General features: G+C 45.5%; 2 protein-coding genes across 4 annotated transcripts in view; one reads left to right on the top strand and one right to left on the bottom strand.

Annotated features, from left to right (window-relative positions):
• The window catches only part of ALYREF (Aly/REF export factor), a 28,384-nt gene extending 19,697 nt beyond the window's left edge, over positions 1-8,687 (bottom strand). Inside the window, exons 1-2 of the mRNA XM_085856610.1 lie at positions 8,399-8,687; positions 8,034-8,153 (exon numbers count right to left, since the gene is read on the bottom strand). Of these exons, the coding sequence (XP_085712736.1) occupies positions 8,034-8,153; positions 8,399-8,629 (351 nt within the window). The 5' untranslated portion in view covers positions 8,630-8,687. The remainder of the gene's footprint in view (positions 1-8,033; positions 8,154-8,398) is intronic.
• A 142-nt stretch (positions 8,688-8,829) lies between these two features.
• The window catches only part of LOC147012008 (BAI1-associated protein 3-like), a 176,012-nt gene continuing 163,380 nt past the window's right edge, over positions 8,830-21,461 (top strand). Inside the window, exons 1-2 of one of the 3 annotated variants that reach the window (XM_085856533.1) lie at positions 8,830-8,954; positions 9,090-9,265. In XM_085856533.1, the coding sequence (XP_085712659.1) occupies positions 9,173-9,265 (93 nt within the window). In that variant the 5' untranslated portion in view covers positions 8,830-8,954; positions 9,090-9,172. Of the gene's footprint in view, positions 8,960-9,089; positions 9,266-21,461 lie in introns of all 3 variants that reach the window. The other 2 variants (XM_085856536.1, XM_085856532.1) reach the window with 2 other exon arrangements.

Raw genomic sequence — 21,461 nt, 5'->3', positions numbered from 1 at the left:
ATTGACACAGGCGAATTTTACAAACTATTCCCACACGGAGCTTAACCCCCCCCCCCCCCCCCGATGATGATGAAGAGGAGGACATTGGGACCATCCTCTGTGCAGAGTGTTGGTGCTGCTTTAGCAGTCTCCTTGGCCAATGGGCACAACCCTGGACGGGTCGCCACTCTGACACAGTATACCAGCATACTGGCACTCATTTTGTCGACCTCGGAAGTTAACCCCACCTGGTATTAATTCAACAAATGAGCGGGATCCAAAGCCCGCCACCCGAACCATTAAGTCAACACCAGGCATATATAATGATGAGAACAGTTATTTCACTTCCAACTTGAACTTGTATTAAAAATGATTTTGTTTTAAAGCGAGATCAGTATTTGTAATCAATATCCATTGCCATCGCGGATCGCCATGTCAGTATGACTATTACTGGTATCACTTCATACAGGTATCACCATCATGGATCGCCATGTTGGTATGGTTATCGCGGATCGCTGTACCGGTATCGCCACCGTGAATTGCCGTGTCGGTAATCAGCACAGGCTTTCGAAAGCACAACCAATTTCATATAAATAACCAATTGGCAATTGCTTTAAACACAGCCATGAGAGCAAAGAAAAACACAATTGCTTGTACAGTGTTCGGGTGCAGACAGTTAAAAGATAAAACCCACTGCACTTATTTAATGGTACATCTCGAATACATACTGCTTTTTAGGAGGAAGGTGGCAGGATTTGCACTCCGGCCACCGGAAAACCCTTCACTCGGCAAAACAAGAAAAACGCAAAGAAAACGTAAAACCCACTCCATGGGAGTACATCCTGGGCAGCTGTCCTACGCAGGGCAGCTCACCGGATGACAGGATTGCGGAAAAGCCTTCGGGACCACCACTCTGATGATGGGAGGAAAACCATGGGGTAACCTTCCTGGGTAAGATTGCGGTCGTGTTTCGGGGTGGTGCTGAGGTGTCGTCCACCAGACGGTGGTTTCCTTGGGTTAACCTGAGGTGGTCCCTTCAGGTGGGTGCCTGGAATGTCCTATTCCTAAGACAAGATGATCACCTGTCTCTGTTATCATCTGACTTCAAGCGTTTCAACATCGGTATTGCAGCACTCTCTGAGGTCCGGAGACCAGATAGTGATGAGACCATGGCAGGTGGTTACACCTACTGTTGATCTGGTCGCTCTGATGGTTACCATGACCAAGGAGTTGTTGTAGTGTCCAATAAGCTGTCACCAATGATAATTGAGGCACCACTGGTCAACGAGCGTATTATGAGACGAAGGATTCGTCACTCCTTGGGGGTCATCTCCCTGGTCTCTGTATATGCTCCGAATGAGGTGAGTGATCTCACCGTGAAGAACGCATTCTGTGCCACGCTCGAGTCAATGGTTGATCAGTTCCACAAGCGAAATACGCTTATATAGTCTTGTGGGATTCCAATGCATGGACTCGAACTGAGAGGGATGGTTACGAGACATGTGTTGGTCCCTCTGGGTCTGGAACTGTGAACCAGAATTGCACTAAGTTCCTTGTCTTTGCAAGAAGTCATGTACTTAAGGTGGCTGGTTCATGGTTACAGCACCCACAGACTCATCGCTGGACTTGGTATTCCAACACAAGTGGTGTGGCAAAGGAGATTGACGATGTGCTCGTTGATGGTCGCTGGAGGATGATCCAGAACTGCAGGGTCTACCGGAGTGCTCAGTTCCTCAATACAGACCACAGGCTTATTATAGCAACTCTGAAGTTTCAGCTTAAATCCAGGAGAATGGTACCATCCCAGCCTAGGCTGGATGTTGGCAAGCTAAAGGATGAGAGGGTAGGTGAGTTTGCAAACAAGCTGAGTGGGGATTTGGGGGGTCTGGGTGCTTTGGGGAATCCTGAAGAGTTGTGGAGTGCCTTCAGGATCACCATCCATGATGTTGCTGGTGGATGTCTTGGAACTGACTGTCAGGCAAAAAATAATTTTGTCTCTCAAGGGACACTGGATACCATTGACCAGAGTCGCAGGGATAGGCCGAATGGCAGAGATGAACTGTTCAAGGAGTTGAAGCATAAAACTGAATGTGCGCCGAGGATGGACAAGGAGGCATACCGTATGTGCGAAGAATCTGTGAGGGGGTAGAGCATCACCTGTGGTGAAGTGATCCTCGTCCTGCTTAGAAGGGAATTTGCGCATTGTGTTCCTCCAAGCCCATCCCTCGTACATCCCTGTACTGCAGGAATGGCGGAGTGTGGTGGGCTATTGACAGAGGAGTGTGAAGTGAAGGCCCGCTGGGCCAGTTACTTTGAACGGTTGTACCAGATTAATTCACCAGCTGTTGAGTTTGATCTCAGGGGTGTTACTATCCCTATTGCTGACCCTCCAACCAACTGTGATCCACCTTCATTTGTGGAAACACAGGCTGCGGTGAACCGGTTGAAATGGGGTAAAGCTTCTGGGATCTGTGACATCCATGCTGAACGTCTCAAGGCTGGTGGAAATCCTGTACTCATGTCGTCGCATGCAGTTCTGTGTTCTGCCTGGAACACAGGCATCATCCCAACTGACTGCAAGATGGGCCTTGTTGTCCCTCTCTGGAAAGGGAAGGGTGATCACCAGGACTGCAACAACTACCGAGGGGGTGACGCTGCTCTCAGTGCCAGGCAAGGTCTTTGCTCAGATCATTCTTGATAGGGTTCTCCACCACCTGCTTGAGCAACAGCGCCCAGAGCAGTCAGGCTTTACACCAAAGTGGTCAACAATTGACCGTATCCTTGCCCTTCGGGTCCTCACCGAACGCAGACGAGAGTTTCAGCAGGGGCTGCTTGCAGCCTACGGTGATTCCTGCAAAGTGTTCAATTCAGTGAATCGGGATGCCCTCTGGAGGATTCTTGGTCTTCGTGGGGTGCCACCAAAACTGATCAATCTAATGTCTAAACTATACTCTGGTAATGAGTGCTGTGAGATGTGGTGATACCATCTCTGACTTATTTCCAGTTGTTACTGGAGTCCATCAGGGGTGTGTACTGCCCCCACACTTTTCAGCACTTTTATGGACTTGATTCTGGGGAGGATGTCGGAGAGATCAAACTGCGGTGCATCATTTGGGAATGTCAAAATCTCTGACCTTGATTTCGTAGATGATGCAGTCACCTTTGCAAAGACTCTGGATATCCTTTTGGGGGCCCTCGAGGTGCTTAATGGGGAGTCGGAGCCGCTGGGATTACAGGTTTCCTGGGTTAAAACTAAGATCCAGCCTTTCAATGACATATTGGAAGCTGCTATCTTGTCTGTGCCTGTTTATGGTGAGGATGTTGAGGTCGTGGAGAGATTCACTTCCCTTGGCAGTGATATTCATGTCTCTGCTGGCTGTGAGCCAGAGGTCAATAGACGTCTGGGTCAGGCTTGGAGAGTCATGGATCATGGGGTGTGGGGGTGTCGGTACCTGTGCAGGACGACAGTCTGAGTTTTCAGGTCCTTGGTGCTTCCAGACTTGCTCTACGGATGTGAGACTTGGACTCTGACCAGGGATCTGTGATGGAGACTTAATTCCTTTGGTACCAGGTCTCTTCGGAGAATCCTTGGCTATCGCTGATCGGACTTTGTGTCCAATGAGCGGTTGCTGAGAGAGATTATATGAGATTTGTTATCTGCATAATGCATGAGCATCACCTGCAGCTGCATGGACATGTGGCTCATTTTCCTGACACTGATCCTGCTCACAAGATTCTCTCAGCAAGGGAGCGTCGTGAGTGGAAGCGGCAAATGGGCTGATCACATGCCTCGTGGTTGCAGCAGGTCGATCGGCATCTCAAGGAGATGGGGATGAGCCAGGCATCTGCCTGGGGCTGGCCAGATGGAGGCCCCTGGAGTACCGGCAGAAAGTGTACAGCGACCCGCTCCTCCGGCACATGCTCCCTGACCTGACATCTTGACGTCATTAGTTCCACTGATCCAGGTGTAGCCGAGACTCCGAGTACATCAAAGCTTTTTAAATCATGTACAGTATTTAAAGACTGTATAAATCTTTCTTCGATTTGTTGGTGAAATTCCAGGGTTTTTTTCATACTGACTTATTTTCAGTATACTGGTGTATTCAGAATTCCAATACCGGAAAATCGATATGAAAAATTATTCCGGTATAACCGGTATATTGCCGGTCCCTACTCTATACCATATACTCATATCAAAAGCAATAATCTGAGAGCAATTTAGAAAAAATAAATTTATTATTGTTGCAAATGTTTTATTTAAATTACTCTCAAAACCTATTAATCTTCAGGAGTTGTCTGTACTATGTTGATTTGTCTATTATCTACTAATGTTCTTGCAATTCACAACTAGAGAGTTCATACAACACTTTACCCCATGCAGTCTTGAGAAAAAGGATATGGGAGGGGTCTTAACTCTTGCTTTGTGTTTCTGAGCACGACCTTTCTTTCCTACAAGCTACAATTTATGTCTCAATCTCAATATTCTCCAATACAGAGAGTGCCAAGAAGGCAGTTTATGTTCTTCAGTGTTCAAGTGTATAATTCAAATGAAATAAAATAAAGATTTTAAAGGCTGTAGAAAAGTGGAAAATAAAAAAACGATTTTCGGAAGTTTACCGCCATTGATGCACCATCTTTTAAGTCACATTATTTACCACGTTATGCGAGTTCTTTGTGCCTGTTGTGTATGTCCTTTATGGCATCGATCAAAACAATGTTTCCTGTTTGGAATGATTTTCAATTTCGTTTGACTGCCAGAAAGACTAAAAACATCTCACTGTGCGCATGAGTGATCAGGATGACATTCCGTACAATTTTCTAATTTCAGTGCCAACTTACTGCTAAACTGCAGGTTTATGTTCAAATTCATGTTCCAATTTGTGGGCTATTGTATTTAAAATATAAAATTCATTGAAATGAAGTTGTTTCTCATTCATAGAGTGACATCTGTAAACAGATGTGAATCAAATGCTTAACACCACTTTTCACTTCATGAGCACGGGGTAAAAAAAACAACCACAATGATGTCTACTTTAACTGTCTTTGTCCAGTGCAAAAATTATATCCAAACTCTTGCGATCCTCAGAGCAGCATTTTAAAAAGTATAAAAAAAAAAATCATTTTGAACTCAGAATAGTTTTCACTTTATTACCTCCGCCACTGAAGGTGGACGTTACGTTTTCACCCCTTTGTGTCTGTTTACAGGATATCTCAAAATGTTGTGGACGGATCCGGATGAAATTTCGTGGACAGGTTCGGTATGTGACAGGGACGAATGGATTGGAATTTGGTGAAGATCCAGATCCGACGACTGGAATTTTTTTAAGCGATTCTTCACCATTGAGAGATAGGGCCAAAAACGATATATACTGTAGCACAATATCTCAAAAAGCTGTGGACGGATTCGGACGAAACTTGGGGGACAGGTTGGGTTTGTGACAAGGAAGAATCAATTCGATTTTGGTGAAGATCCGGATCAGACTACAATAATTTTTTAAGTGATTCTTCACTATTGAGAGATAGGGCGAAACCGATTTTTAGCACGATATCTCAAAAAGTAGTGGACAGATTCGGCCAAATTGTGGTGAAGATCAGAATCCAGATCTGGAAACGAGGATTATTAAATTTTTATTTTTTAAAGTGATTCTTCACCATTGAGAGATCGAGCCAAAAACGATATAATCCTGTATAGCATGATATTTCAAAAATGTATTGGGCCTGATATGTTCTCGTCGATCAAACATTACGTGGGGGAGGTATGCGCTCTACCGAGTGCCCTTCTAGTTTCAAACAGTAACTGTAAAAGTTTGTGCAAAACACATGTCCCAAGTTTAATTCCAAGCTTATTAGCTGTCTATTGGCATAGATAAATTAAACAAAGCAATACAATACAAGTATTTATTCAGATTTTATTTTAGTTCTTTGAACAAAGAAAAAAAAAATCAAGATTCAAATATTTTTCTTGCAGCAACATGATGTAACAAACAAAAGGGTCTGTAGAACACCTTACCCCATGGAGTTTTCATGTGTACAATTCAAACAAAATAAAATAAAGTTTTACAATGGTCGTATGAAAAAATTCCGGAAGTTTACCGCCGTTATTCAACCCTAACACATTGCATTCGTTCGTGCCTGTTGTTTGTGTCTATTATGACATCGATAAAAAATAGAAAGTTTCCTGCTTGGAATGATTTTCAATCCTGTTTGACTGTCAACCAGGCAAACAAAATAAAATAAAATAAAACTCACAACTCCACAACACATCTGCTGCAACTTTGTTTTCCGATTAACGGTACGATTTGTGTTCAAAATACAACATACAACTGATATCGAGTTGCTCCTCATTCATAAACTGACATTTGACAGATTGAAGTGAACCAATTGCTTAACCCCACCTTTCTATTCACGTGGGTGGGGTGAAAAAGCACCTTGAGAGCGAGGGTGTGCAGGCTAGTGAGACGTGTAGTGGGAGATAAACATTGCCCAAACATCGCTTGTTACCTACTTACCCACCCCCCAAAATTCAATCATACCCCGCCATTAGACGTGGAAGCCAAGTGGGTTGGCCTCACACAATTTAGTTGGAGTGTCAGGATAGAGAATAGAAGTGACAAAGGACGGGGGGGCGGGGGGGGGGTTGAACAATGTCTCGCATCAATAGCATGCTATATAAAATGGAACGATAACATAAGAGAAACAGTAACGTCCACTAAAATAAGAAAACCATCTGAGATAACCCGAACTCATTTCTCATGAATACTATTATTCTGAGTACATGATATTGAAAAACAATTTCAAAAAAATTTCTTTAAAATTTCCAACCAAAACATTACACCAACCAGCATTAAAGATGTTTTAATTGAAAAAAAAAAACCCTCAGTCATCCTTGGCTCACAAGAAACAATTAAATGCCAAGAACACCTCACACCCCCTCTCCCCCACCATTTGGTCGATCTGGGGACTATTGGGCTGGGTGAGTGTTTTCCTGAGAGTCACAGGGAGGTTGCCACAGTCAGGTGACGCAATCAAGTAATCATGTCCAATATGGAACTCCCATTTTATACTTTCAAAGATCAAGGGGTATTTTGGAAGAGATGGGAAGGCAATTTGGAAGAAGAGGGAGGGGAGTACTTTGTTGGAATCACGTGATAATTTAGGGGGAGGGCATGCGAAGCGTTAGCGGTTGTGACGAGGTGGGGGGTGAGGAGGGGGGGGAGGTGAGGACGGGGGGAGGTGAGGACGGGGGGAGGTGAGGACGGGGGGGAGGTGAGGACGGGGTGGAGGTGAGGACGGGGGGGAGGTGAGGACGGGGGGAGGTGAGGACGGGGGAGGTGAGGACGGGGGGAGGTGGGGGGTAGGGGTGAGGACGGGGGGTAGGGGTGAGGACGGGGGGAGGGGTGAGGACAGGGGGAGGGGTGAGGACGGGGGGAGGGGTGAGGACGGGGGGAGGGGTGAGGACGGGGGGAGGGGTGAGGACAGGGGGAGGGGTGAGGACGGGGGGAGGGGTGAGGACGGGGGGAGGGGTGAGGACGGGGGGAGGGGGGAGGACGGGGGGAGGGGGAGGACGGGGGGAGGGGTGAGGACAGGGGGAGGGGTGAGGACGGGGGAGGGGTGAGGACGGGGGAGGGGTGAGGACGGGGGAGGGGTGAGGACGGGGGAGGGGTGAGGACGGGGGAGGGGTGAGGACAGGGGAGGGGTGAGGACGGGGGGAGGGGGAAGGTCCGGGGAGGGGTGAGGTCCGGGGGGAGAGGTGAGGACGGGGGGTGAGGTGAAGACGGGGGGTGAGGTGAAGACGGGGGGTGGAGGTGAGGACGGGGGGTGGAGGTGAGGACGGGGGGTGAGAACGGGGGAGGTGAGGTCCGGGGGAGGTGAGGACGGGGGGGGAGGTGAGGACGGGGGGGGAGGTGAGGACGGGGGGGGGAGGTGAGGACGGGGGTAGTTGTGCCAAAAAAAGTGTCACGTGTTTTATGTACGATCCCTTATACAAAAATCGTTATCATGAGAATTACTTTGGATTTAAAGGGAAATAATGATCATCAAGAGAGGTCTGTCACCTGTATGTCTGCGTCCGAAACTCCAAAATCCAGGTTGGACACGAGCAGCTTTCCACCTTTCTCTTGCGTCGTCACTCCCTCGAACATGTCGTGCTGCCATCGGGCAGGTAAACGGAGAGGCTGCACCTCGAACAGAATGACTCCAAGTGAGAACCTCGAGCAGGATCCGCACAGCGTGCCACAGGCACAGCAACAGGTGGGATGCGTTTAAACGGGTGACGACAACTCGGGCCCACGGAGGATGGACCATCGTACATTTCGGGAACAGGACGAAGTAAGGTCGTCAAAATTAATTAAAAAAATAAATAAATGTGCGTGTGAGAGAGAGAGAGAAAGTGAAGTATTTTCAAAGGTAAACACATTACCCGAATGAACGGCAAAGCACGACCACGGCCTCGCTTGAACGCCACGGTTTGAAGCGCCGGGCCCGAGAGGCCGAACGTGCCTCCTCCTCGTGCCCCAAACCCGCGCCCTCCACGACCTCCACGAGTCCCACGGCCTCCACGTGCAGGGAACCCGGCTCTCCCTCCACGGCCGCTTCCACGGCGGTTCTGTTTGATGATATCATCCAAAGACATGTCCAGCTTATCCGCCATGACGCCGCAGAGATGGCGACAGAAGCACTTCCGGTAAAAATTTGGGCGGGATGTGAAGGCTCTTCTGAATGATTATGATATTTTAGCCCGTCGTGTTGCGGATCGTTATTCAGTGACGGTTTTAAACGATATTAATTAAATTCAAACCGTTTCCTTTATTGTTTGAGATACAATTTTCGGCACAGCTTCCTGTCAGGTAAATCTTCTTCCCCTTATTCCCTATCTTCTTCTTCTTCTTCATAAATTACGGTATCCATCAAATGACCACCCCCACGTTGTTTCATTTGAAGCCCATGCTGACTGACTCCAATCTCGATGCTACAACGTGAGGTGTTTGGCATTATATTATCTATTAATTAAATAAATATCGTGCTAATTTTAACCCCTTTCATAATCCTTTGTAATCCCCGCTACTCCCCTTCTAATTACTAACAGTCTTTCCCTTCAATTTTCTCCTCAGCTCCGAGCATGCTCGCCATTGAGCCGGAAATCGATCATCATCCCAAATAAAATGCCGTTCTGGTGCAGTGCCGGCAGAGGGCGATGTTCGTCGGGGTAAGCCTCCCTCAGGAGAAGAACGTAAAGCCGGCTGTCCCGTCTGGATTTCAGTTGTGCAGTGTGAACAACAAAGATCCCGTACGTACACTATCTCTCGACAAGAGAAGCCAAGTCACAATTAGCAGTAGTGAGAAGATTAAAGATAAAAAAGACGTCGTGCAGAGCACGAGACTTGCAAAATCCACCCCCCCCCCACTCTCCAAAGGTTGCCATGGATACATCAAATTTTCCATTTCATTAAGATTGAAATTGACAATCTCAATCAAAGCTCAAGTCAAACGGATGAAAATTCACTGTCTTTCAGATTGAAATGGATGATTTTAGAAGTTTGACCTGGAGTTGACCTTTTGACCTAAAAAAAAAAGTTGCTTTCCAAATTCAGTGATGGACTATGCAATTGTTGTTTAATTTTCCCAAGTTAATAGGATGTAAATTGATGATTTTTCAGATGAAATTTGATGATTTTAGAAGTTTGACCTTGCGTTGACCTTTGACCTTTTGACCTCAAAAATTGTTGGTTTCCCAATTCAGTGATGGAATATGCAATTTCCGCTTAATAGGATGTAAATTGATGATTTTTCAGTTGAAAGTTGATGATTTTAGATGTTTACCCTTGAGGTGACCTTTGACCTTTTGACCAAAAAATAGTTGCTTTCCTAATTCAGTGATGGACTATGCAATTGCTGTTTAATTTTTCCAAGTTAATAGGATGTAAATTGATGATTTTTCAGATGAAATTTGATGATTTTAGAAGTTTAACCTTGAGTTGACCTTTGATATTTTGACCTCAAAAATTGTTGGTTTTCCAATTCAGTGATGAAATATGCAATTTCCGCTTAATACCCACGTTAATAGGATGTAAATTGATGATTTTTCAGTTGAAAGCTAATGATTTTAGATGTTTACCCTTGAGGTGACCTTTAACCTTTTGATCTCAAAAATAGTTTGTTTCCCAATTCAGTGATGCACAATGCAATTGCTGTTTAATTTTCGAGTCAATCGGATGAAAAAATGACGATTTTATAAATTTGACCTCAAGATGACCTTTGACCTCAAAATCAATATGTTTCTCAGTTGAGACTACCTCTACAACTTGATAAAGTTTCATGACGATAAAGTTTAGAATTGTGACCTGTAGGCGATTGACAAATACAGACAGACAAACAAACAGAATGAAAAATCGTGCTTTGCACGACACTTGGCGAATCAGTTGACCTTTCCGTGTGATGGTCCAAGCTGTAATGTAAAGCCTGGTGTTGGCTTGGTGGTTAGGGTGGCGGCTTGGGATCCCAGTGTCCTGAGTTCAAGCCCCGTTGGCTGCTGAATTAACACCAGGGGGTTGACTCAGCCTGTCATCCTTCCGAGGTCGGCGAAATGAGTGCCAGTGTACTGGTCCCGGTGTATGCCCCGGTTAGAATAGGTGTACCATATCCCTGTGTGTCGTAAGAGGCGACCAGGGTTGGCGTCAGGAAGGGCATCCGGCCATAAAACATTGCCTCACAAAAAGCCAAACCCCTGCACAGCAGGGAAAAATGGCTGTAAAAATGGTCATCTGGTCCAAGCTGTAATGTCATGGAATGTGTGGTGTTTATGTGTTCGTACATTAATAAAATGACGCGACGTCACACATAACAATTATCAGGTGCGCGTTGTCATGGTAAAGGCAGCAGATTGAAAATTTTCACAACTCATTTAAAGCCACCATGTGACATTCAACAACTTATTATCGGTGCTTGTTGCCTTCATTCTGGTCGTAGAAAATATTTGAAAATACCAAGGAACATTGCTTTTCAACCAGCTTTACGATCCCGTTATCAGGTTTGAAATATGTTGTAAAACAAAAACATGTATTTTCTATGTGTGTTTTTCATGTTTTGGGTGACCCTGACCTTGACTGGGTCAATTTCGATCAAACTTTGCACACATGTTAATATTACATGCATAAATAGACAGTATAAGTTTCAATATTATAAGTGCAAAACTCTTTGAGGAATAGCCATGTGTAATTCACAAAATTACCCATTGGTTTATAATGGGCGATAATATAAAGTGATGCAGAATCCAGATCCTGATCTTGAACATCACCAAAAGTCGCATATCTTTTTGCACTGTGGATTTCTATCAGCTGTTAAAATTTCATCCAAATCGGTTAAGAATTGTGACCTGTAGAACGAATAGAATTTTTGTAAATCACGCCAATAGCTAAAAACTTTGACGTCATACACTTGCGAAAACTGTGCATAATTTGTACTAACATGTATTTTAAAACATTTAGATATTCCATTGAAGTTTGTATTGGCGTCAACAGGAAGTCGCTACGACTTCCGGTCACTGAGTTATGTCCAAAAATGTGTTTTCACGTTGTGTGACGTCACGTTGCGACGTTTAGTCCGATTAAGATGGGGTTTGGACGCGGACCGTCTCAGGTGGATTGCCTATCAGATGTTAAAAATTAAGAACGACTGGTCCAGCCGTTTGGGCTGCAGACGAAGGAACAAACCAACAAACGGAACAGACCAACATACTTGACAAAATCGAAGATTTCGCCAAGTAATAACAAATTGACTGACCAATATACTTGAAATATCTTCGATTTTGCAAGTAATGCATTTTAAATTAGGTTAATCTAGTTAATGATAAGAATGACGTAAGTAAACGTACAAGAAGATTTTCTTGCATGAAGTCATGTCCGACTTTCGGGTTGTGTTCAGTTACCAAGTAGCTCACTGGCTAGCGTTTGCCAAGCCAGCCGTTCCTTCTCAACGATTTTGAATTGAGTGCTTTCTTCAGTGCATAAGCTGCTTGGCGAACGCTCTATAAGAAACTGGGAAACTGAACACACATCAGATTTCTCAAAACATCCCTACCTTGCAGTACTTCCCGAAGCCCTGGTAGAGACAGCCTACTTACAGCCTTTACCCCATCCATCCATCCAGCACACACAAAGTTTGCTTCTTCCTCTTTTTCCTTCAACTTTACACACTACCCAGCACATACAAGGATATACAAGGTAAACAGACACAGATGAAAGCCATTCAGCCCATCATGCCTGTGCGAACACCACACTAATTTATCTACACAAGATCCAAAGCAGAAAATGCAGTTTTTTTATTCCAATCTATTTATTTTAAGTTTTTGTATTCCCCCCCCCCCTCTCAGCATGGGCTTGGTTAAAAACACACATCAACCACACAACACCCCTTGACGAGACCCCCACCAACAGCACTCCGGACACATACACACAATCACCCATCAAACTACCTAAAAGTCCTGTCAACATCCCTATACCCCTCGATCTCCATAACTTCCAGGTACCTATCTAATTATAATTTAAACTTATCTCCTGTTTCTGCTGCCACTACCTTTCCAGGGAGACCATTCCATGCATTAACTACTCTCTGAGTAAAAGACCCCTACCTTACTACCGTCTTAACTCTCCTCTTCTTTACTCTCAAGCTACGGCCTCTATGGTGGACTTCTCCAGGCTTTCGTTTTCCACACACATGATGTGTCCAAACTATGAGAGTTTCTGTTTTAACATCAGTGTTTCTAATGTACATGGTGGTCTAATTTCTTCAAGCACCGATTTGTTTGTTCTTCTAGCAGTTCATGGGATGTTTAATATTCGACTCAAACGCCACATTTCAAAACTGTTCATCTTCTTCCTTTTCTTTATTTTTCACTGTCCACAACTCACATCCATACATTGCAACTGGAAACACGGGAGGATTCACCAGATACCGTAGGATTCACTAGATACCGGAGGATTCACCAGATACCGGAGGATTCACCAGATACCGGAGGATTCACTAGATACCGGAGGATTCACCAGATACCGGAGGATTCACCAGATACCGGAGGATTCACCAGATACCGGAGGATTCACCAGATACCGGAGGATTCTACAGATACCGGAGGATTCACCAGATACTGGAGGATTCACCATGCTCCTCTTGTTTTGTTTTGTCACATCTTTATCTTTACAGATCTTTGTTAATCCTGACATTGCTGTTCTCCCCAATACTAACCGTCTATTAATTTCTCCTTCACATTCTCCACTCACTTCAATCTTAGAACCCAGGAAGATGAAACGTTTCATTATTTACACATGATCCTCTCCAATTCTGAACACGTTGATCTTCTCGCTTGACAAGGTTTTAATATATTTTTAGGTTTCATTAAAGACCATATTTTTCACTTTCCTTCTTCACTGTCTGCAGCAATTTCATCAAGTCCTCTTTACTTCCTGTCAACACAATGGTATCATCAGCATACCTTAGGTTGTTCACACATCTTCCTCCAGTCCTGACTACAGCCTCTTTCATCCATGTATGATTTCCTTATGATGTACTCACTATATAGAATGAATAAGTAAGGAGAGAATACATCCCTGTTTAACCACTTATCCAATTCCAAACCATTCTGTCTCTCCATACTCCATTCTTACAGGGGATTCTTGTTAAGTGTACAGGATTCTTATTAGACATATGACGTGTTTCTGTATCCCCATTTCTCTCAGCACAATCCACATCAATTAATGATCAACATCATCAAAGGCTTTAATAATATCTTGCTTGCATGTGAAATCAAGAGAATGGTTCGGTTATTTGAACATTCTCTTGGATCCCCTTTCTTTGGCAATACGCGACTTTCAAAATGACGTAACCCGCCACAGAATGCTCGGTGCGCATACGCAGAAACTCAAGGAAAGTTGCATGTTCGGGGCAAAAGAAAGTATAATCAGGGGCAGATGCAGAAATTTTTATGGGGGGTTCACTGAAGGTTAAGATGTTCTCATACTGTGAAATATACCACCAAGCCTTATTTAGGTCAATGTAATTGTGGAGGAAAAACTACTTAATCTATCCAGAGCTAGCAGTGTCCGACCATAAATTTACATTCTTCCCAGGAAAATGTGGGAATTTCGAGCTACTTGACGAAAAGGCCTCAGGCCTGTTACTAACTGGTTCTAAAGAAAAGCTGAAGATTTTGTAATCCTTGCGACGGATCTTTACAACAATGTAAATACATAAAATGATTCCGATACAAATCAATGAAAATATCGAACGGACAAGCACTGTAACAGAATATATATAGTGTTCCATATGTGGACCAATAAATGAAGCGTCACTTCCGCTTGAGCCAGAGACGTGTGCATGGTCGACGCTGTTACATGGTGTCCGAAGTGGGATTCAAACCCACGCCTCCATATGGAAGTCCTAAAACCTCCTGGACCAATTAATTTCAAGGCATCGAATGCTGCCGATGAATGGGACAAGTGGGCTGCACGATTCTCGAACTACTTCAAGGCCGCTGAGCTCAAGAAGAAAGACGCTGACGTGCAAGTAGCCATTTTGCTAGAATTGGTAGGACCAGATTCTCTGGCTATTCACAAGACATTTACCTTTGCCGAGGGTGACAATGTGAATGATTATGAGTTGGTGCTGCGGAAGTTTACAGATTACTGTAGGCCAAGGAAAAACGTGCATGAGAGGTATTGTTTTTGAAAACTTGACCAGGAGGAGGGTGACATGATCGACCAATGGCTCATTGAACTCAGAACGCAAGCAGCCATGTGTAAGTTCAGACCTCAAGAATAACTCATTATTCGAGATAAGATTATGTTTGGTGTGCGAGACTAGAGATCCAAGGAGAGACTTACTTGGGAAGCTGAGGTCACACTGCAGAAAGCTGTGGAAATATGCCATGCTGCCAAATCAAGCAAGCAGCAGCTCGACAGCATGAAGGGTGCCAAGCAAGTCTATGCAGTGTATAAAGAGAAGCAACAACAGCACACCACCTTTCCCAAGCAAGCCAAGGCCAAGCCTGCAGCCAGAGCCATGACACTAGCTACAAAAAGGCAACAGGAAAGCCTTACTCAGCTTGTGTGCAAGTACTGTTGCAACAAGCACAGTCCTGGGCCACGCAGGTGTCCAGCATTTGGCAAAACGTGTGCCAAATGTGGAGGCAAGAATCACTGGGCTGCTGTATATAAGGGTGGAGGCACAAGAAGGGTGCGTCTTCTGGATGCAGATCCCGAGCAAGGTACTGAAGAGTTTCTGGGCATAGATTCAGTGCTCATCGGTAACCTGGATAATGACGTCCATGCGGGCAGCTGGCAAGAACAGCTTACAGTTGGCCAGAGTGTGGTGAACATCAAACTCGACACAGGTGCCCAGGAAAACGTAATTTCGCTTGCTACCTTGACTATTGCAATGTCTGAGCACACCATAACGCCCACCAACGTCATTCTCACTGTTTTTGGTGATGGCAAGATTCAGCCATTGGGTACAACAGTGATTCCCTAAAAGCACAAAGGGCAGGACTGGAGAATCAAATTATACATAACTGAGGAAACCACTGTTCCCATACCAGGGCAAAACGCATGTGAGAAGCTGCGCCTTATCAAGCGTATAGATTCACTGCATGCTCCACTGACCAAGGAGAGGCTGCTCGAGCAATACACAGATATGTTCATAGGCACTGGTCAGTACACGCAGGAGTACGAAATTGAGCTGAATCCAGATGTCATGCCGACTGTTCAGCCAGCCAGACGTGTTCCCAATGCAAAGTATGAGAAGCTGAAAGATACTCTGGATCAGCTGGAGAAACGTGGCCAAGGTCGACAAGCCCACCGGCTGGGTTAGTAACCTCGTAATCACCGAGAAAAAAATATGGCCGCATGAGAATCTGCCTCGACCCAAAGCCGTTGAACCATGCAATCAAGCGAGAAAGATACACAATGCCTACACCAAGTGATGTGCAGAGACAACTGATCATGACAGATCAGCAAGATCACCTGCTAATCTCCAGCTGGGTGACACTTTGCAGGAAGTGCCAGGAAGAACACCTGGCAGCCAGCCATCGTTACCAAAGTGGATTGACACCCCAGATCATACTGGGTTGACAACGGCATAGGGAGTGGTTTATGCAGGAGCAGACGTCATCTGTTGAGAGCTAATGAGCCACCACCAGTTCACATGATCCCTGAAGATGACGTCGTGACCCCTCTTGAGCAAGAACCTGCTGCGACGAGCAATATGAGCAATACCACTCGTGCAGACATGAACAGTGGAGTGGGTATGCCACAACCAGCTACACCCCGGAAAGAACATTACACACCCGTATCCACGCCCACTGCAACACACATGCGTCCAACCATGCAGCATACCAGATAAGGACGCGTAATTGTTAAGCCTCAGAAGTACAAAGATTTTGTTTGTTTAATCCATAAACTTCTTGTAAACCGGTGTTAATGACCATTGCTCCTCAGCCAACAAATGGATACCCGATTCTGTGCTGAAAACCAGGAAAGTAGTAATCTGTTTCTGCTGATGCCATCTGTGATAATCACCGATACCTGCGGCATTCCAGTCCTGCATCAGAAGCTGTTGCTTTGGAAAAACGACATGCAACATCCTGCAGGACTGATAAATTAACTTTGAAACTTGTAGATGTTTTGGAGAAGGAAACCCAACAACACACTTCCAAGCACATTCATAGATTGTTTTCGAGATGAATTTCCATCTGTCAAAGTCTTACTCCATATTGGATGCACCCTCCCTGGTGGCTCATGTGAGGCTAAATGCTCATTTTCTTGCCTGTGGCACCTGAACACATACTTAAGATATTCCATGGGAGAAAGTCGGGTGGCATCTTTGGCCCTCATGAACATACATCATGACTTCCCTATATCCCCACATGATGTGTGTGACATTTTCATTCGAAAACTATTCAGAAATAAAATAATTCACATCCGCCGTCCTATCTGATCTTTTTTATGGGGAGAAACCCCCTGCCCAAAGCTTCCCAACCTCAACACATGGTGCTGGGCTTGTACCGGTCAACACCATCATTGTGCACTGTGGGTCTGCACAGGCCTTTCTTTTAAACTAAGGATTGGCCGGGCAAGTTTTGCACTTTGGCCCATTCGTCATCGCGAATCTATTGTGCCATAGTGCCGAATGGTGGATGGGGTATTTGTTGGGCCAGGGAGAACGCAACAAACTGTAGAAAACTTCCAAGAATGCAGGAAATGCCGTTTCCGACAAACAATTTTTCAAAAGTTCCTGGGGGAGCACCCCCAAACTCCATCCACCATTCGGCACTATGATCTGGTGTCAACCTCCTCCCATCTTGAAATTCCTGGATCTGACCCTGACAACCCTCTTATCATTTATGAGTACACATTTTTATTTCACATGTTATAAATTTACATTGCATCAAGGTAATATACACGCATTCATCACCCCAAGACCCAAAAACCTCACAACCCGCGAACCATGATGTCACCCCCACCACACACAAACTATCCACCTTCTCCATCATCATCACCTCATCTACACCCCCTCCCCCCCCCCACATACACTACCACGGCTTGGAAGAATGGGGGGAGGTAACACAGGATGCATTGGTGAGCGTCTCCATTCTCTGGACTTTATCCAAGCTTCAGGACAACAGGACGCTATTTGGCCATTCGCGTCCTGTTGCTAAATAATCGCTCTGTTTGCTCCGACAAGCAATTACGAGCTCCCAGCATTTGCCCCACGTCTGCAATGTATCTCGAGCACGAGCCCATGTAATCGAGGAGGACCCGTCGCGTGCTGCCGATTGGAGACAGAATGAGCCTCAATTGTGCAGGAGGTCTTGCTTGGACGGGGTAACCCTTGGAAGAGCAGGAATTCACCAATTGACAGGCGTTTTCACACCAATGGACGTTTCTGATACACTTTTAGGTCTCGCCCTCGCTAACGACTATAAAAAAAACGTTGCAGGCAACGGCTGGAGGTGGTTCTTGGCTTGGTCCTGCATTGTTTTGTGCTCCCGGGCCCTGGCCCACCCTGGCCTGCCCTGGCCTAGTGGGGCTTCGCGAGAGAACGGGGCTCATACGGTGGCGCTCACGTTGACGGGTTGGGGCTGGGGAGCTGGAGCGCTGGGCAGACAGAGCGAGCGCTGTGATTAGGGCCAAAGCCAAGCCATGCATACACACTCTTTACATTCTCACACAGTCAGCTATTTATCTCACGCATTATTTTGTTTGCTTTCATGAGATATTGTTCTACTTGAACACAGGAGCTTGAACACTGGAGCTTGCTGCCACCAACTACCGTTTTCAGGGCACCACCACTGATACGCACCTTCATTTTCCTCTTGCACCGCATGCACTACGAGCAGCCACCACACTTCCACGATCAAGCACCTTTGGACACCATCAGTATTCCTCCTTCTGACCCCTGCCTTTAGCTTTTGGGTCGCAGAGGCATGGCTACCCCACCCAGTGAGCAAAGAGGCCGATAACCATTATCCTTTGTCGTCTCTTTCTATTTTTATCTTCTTTCACTGTTGGTCTGATTGGATACCCATGTCTTGTGTTCAGCTCGTAGGTAAGGCATCGAGTTGAGCTCTGCTTCTTGTCCATCTTCATTCCTGTACTCGCTTTTACTCCTTATTGCTTGTGATTATTATTGCCATGTACATTTTTTTTTAACCGCATTTCCCCTTTTTGATAATTGCTTGCTTGTGCATTAAAATGCTGCACAACACCGTATCTTCACATTTTACATTGTTCTGTCAATAATAAATTCCCTTTTGCTGAACTTCTTTTCTGATGTGCCTATGTTTGCCTTTCCCTTCATTGGTCCAGCACTGTCTGCACCTAGGTTAGTCTGGGAGGTTATAATTCCCCAATTAATTGGCTTTCATCAAAGTCCAGTCGGCCGCCCCAAATAAGATCTAAGTAGAGCGCATACCTCCACCATGTAATTCCGAATGCACAAGAACATATCGAGCCCAATCAATACATTTTTGAAATATGGGGCTATGTATCGTTTTTGGCCCTATCTCTCAATGTAGTGGGGCAACTTAGCATAACAATTGTGCATTTTGTGAGGAAAGCACCAAATTTGGCACACTAGTAGCCTAACATATTATGAACAGATTTGGATATTGGGCCATCTCAAATTCAGCCGCTGATGACTGTGGCAGCCATTTTCCAAAATGGCAGCTAGCGGTTACTATAATTTCACTCTAACATTGGTTTGAACATTTATTATAACCTGAATTAAGAAAAACATAACCTGTAGCCACCTCAAGTTTAAAGATAGCCACCATTTTGCAAGATGGTTGCTAATTATTTGTTGTACCGTACGACTATCTCACTCATAGAAATTGGTTGTTGAGAATGGTGGCAAACGAATCAAGGGCTGCGTCTGATTGATATGAATACCAACATCGCTTATGTAAAGTCAGTGGTTGTTGAGCATGGTGACAAACGAATCATGGGCTGCCTCTCATTCATATGAATACCAACATCGCTTATGTATAGTCAGTGGTTGTTGAGCATGGTTGCAAACGAATCATTGGCTGCGTCTCATTCATATGAATACCGACATCTCACTCATAGAAATTGATCGAGAGATGTCTGATTTAAATGTTCTGAATCAGTGACACAGTCTACTCTGTTAATATTCTCTCAATTTTGTGAGCACTCTCCCTCACACACACATAAAGCTGTGCATTCAAGTGCGGCCTTTTTGCACTTGCAACGCTTCAGACAGCTCTTCTTGCACTTGCACAATACTAGCTCATAGCAGGTGTGGGCTGCTTTGGGTGGCTTCGTCCAGTGTGGCTCGTACACCCCCTCGTCATTCTTGACCCAGCCCCAGCTGGATGGAGGAGGCAGCTCTGGCATTGGTAGCAGTGTTTGACTCCACACATGGCCTCCTTGGTAGACCGCCCTCTTCACATGCTCCTCCAGCGCTGCCTTGGTTGGCGGGATCAGCTGCACGTTTTTCTTCTTCGCGAAGAGTTTCTTCCGGGCCTTGTCAATGTCGTTGCACGTGCTGATTCTATCATAGAGCAATATGACGAACATCTCGATGGTGTGCATGACATCGTCTGGTATGCCACTTGGTGCAGAGGATAGCTTCAGCAGTGCGTCTGTAAGTTCTGGCAGAATGGTCTAGATTGTCCAAGCAGTCTTCTTACCATGTCCAGCAAAGCTAGATACAGTGTCACACCCAGTCAGAGCGTGAAACATTGGGAGTGCCTGTGCCTTCTCTGGTCCTAGGCCAGCTGCTATTTCGTGGGCTGCCAGGTACCGAAAACTCTTCCCAGTGCCAAATGCTAGCCACAGTTCATCTTCTGGTTGCAGTCCCTGAGCCACTGACACAGCCAACACCACAACATTGATGTCAACTGTCTTGATCAGTATCTTGTGGTGACCATAGTTGGCTGCATGGGATGCATGCAAGAACATTCGACTGTCAGCTTCTTCGTGGCTGCATGGGGCGAGCAAGGCCAGATCTAGCAGCGGTGGCTTGCTCAGGACTGCCTCTCCATCAGTGATAACCAGCTGCTTGTCATCCTGGTCAACCCACCTGAAGATAGCTTCTGATAGGAACTTGAACAGCTCGGTCTTGTTGGTGTCCACTCGGAGGAAGTTCTGCCAGTTTCCAGGTATAACTGCTGCTCCGACCACGCGTCTACGCACTCCTTTTCCACGCTTTGATCTTGCACTGCCTTTCAGTGAATCAGCAACGTAGCGGTCCCAGACCAGGTCCAGGTATGACACAGTCTGAAGCTTTGTTGACAGGTACGGTATGAAGACATCCTGGGAATAGTCAGCAAAGTTCTTGGCTACCGCAGGCTTCAGCATCTGGACAATGACTGCCCCATCAAGAACTAGGCTGGTGGTATCAAGAGCCTCTGATTGGGCATTGGAGAACTCTTCAAAGCATTTGAGGAGATCACTCTTCGTACCTAGATGGAGACTTTCTCCATCGGAGAGAGCTGGAGGACACGCTTAATTCTGCTAGCCCATAGTCATAAATACTATTGCCACTTGTAAAATCTTCTGCAGACGCTGGTGATGGCACATAGACAATTCACACCCATCATCTGAGTTGCATGGCTTCATTCCCAATACGACCAAATTCATCCATATTTAGGTTACTTCGAGCCGATGTGCTGAGATGTGTTGCGATTGACTGTAAGAGTCAATAAAAACGCAGTTTCAGAAAACGGAAGGGCAACTCAACAAACTGACCAAAACAAATTAGGTGTGCCATGAAAATGGAAACTAGAATGGGAAACTACTTACAAATGGTTTGGCATTGCCGTCAATCGAACGAAGATAACCTGAAAACTAACGAGTTATCATGGTAAAGATATCTCGCCAACACGCGGGTACGAAGAGAGAACTTCCTCACTCAGTAGCAAACTGGAACTGGCGCCGTGAAGGCAGAACGGAAATACATGCAGAACCTCGTAACCC

Source organism: Eptatretus burgeri, chromosome 15 (genome assembly GCF_056783735.1).
Source record: "Eptatretus burgeri isolate ZD-2024b chromosome 15, Ebu_testis_v1, whole genome shotgun sequence".
Classification (NCBI taxonomy): domain Eukaryota; kingdom Metazoa; phylum Chordata; class Myxini; order Myxiniformes; family Myxinidae; genus Eptatretus; species Eptatretus burgeri.
The sequence above is the reverse complement of the archived record's forward strand: the minus strand, read 5'-3'. Positions and strand labels throughout refer to the sequence as shown.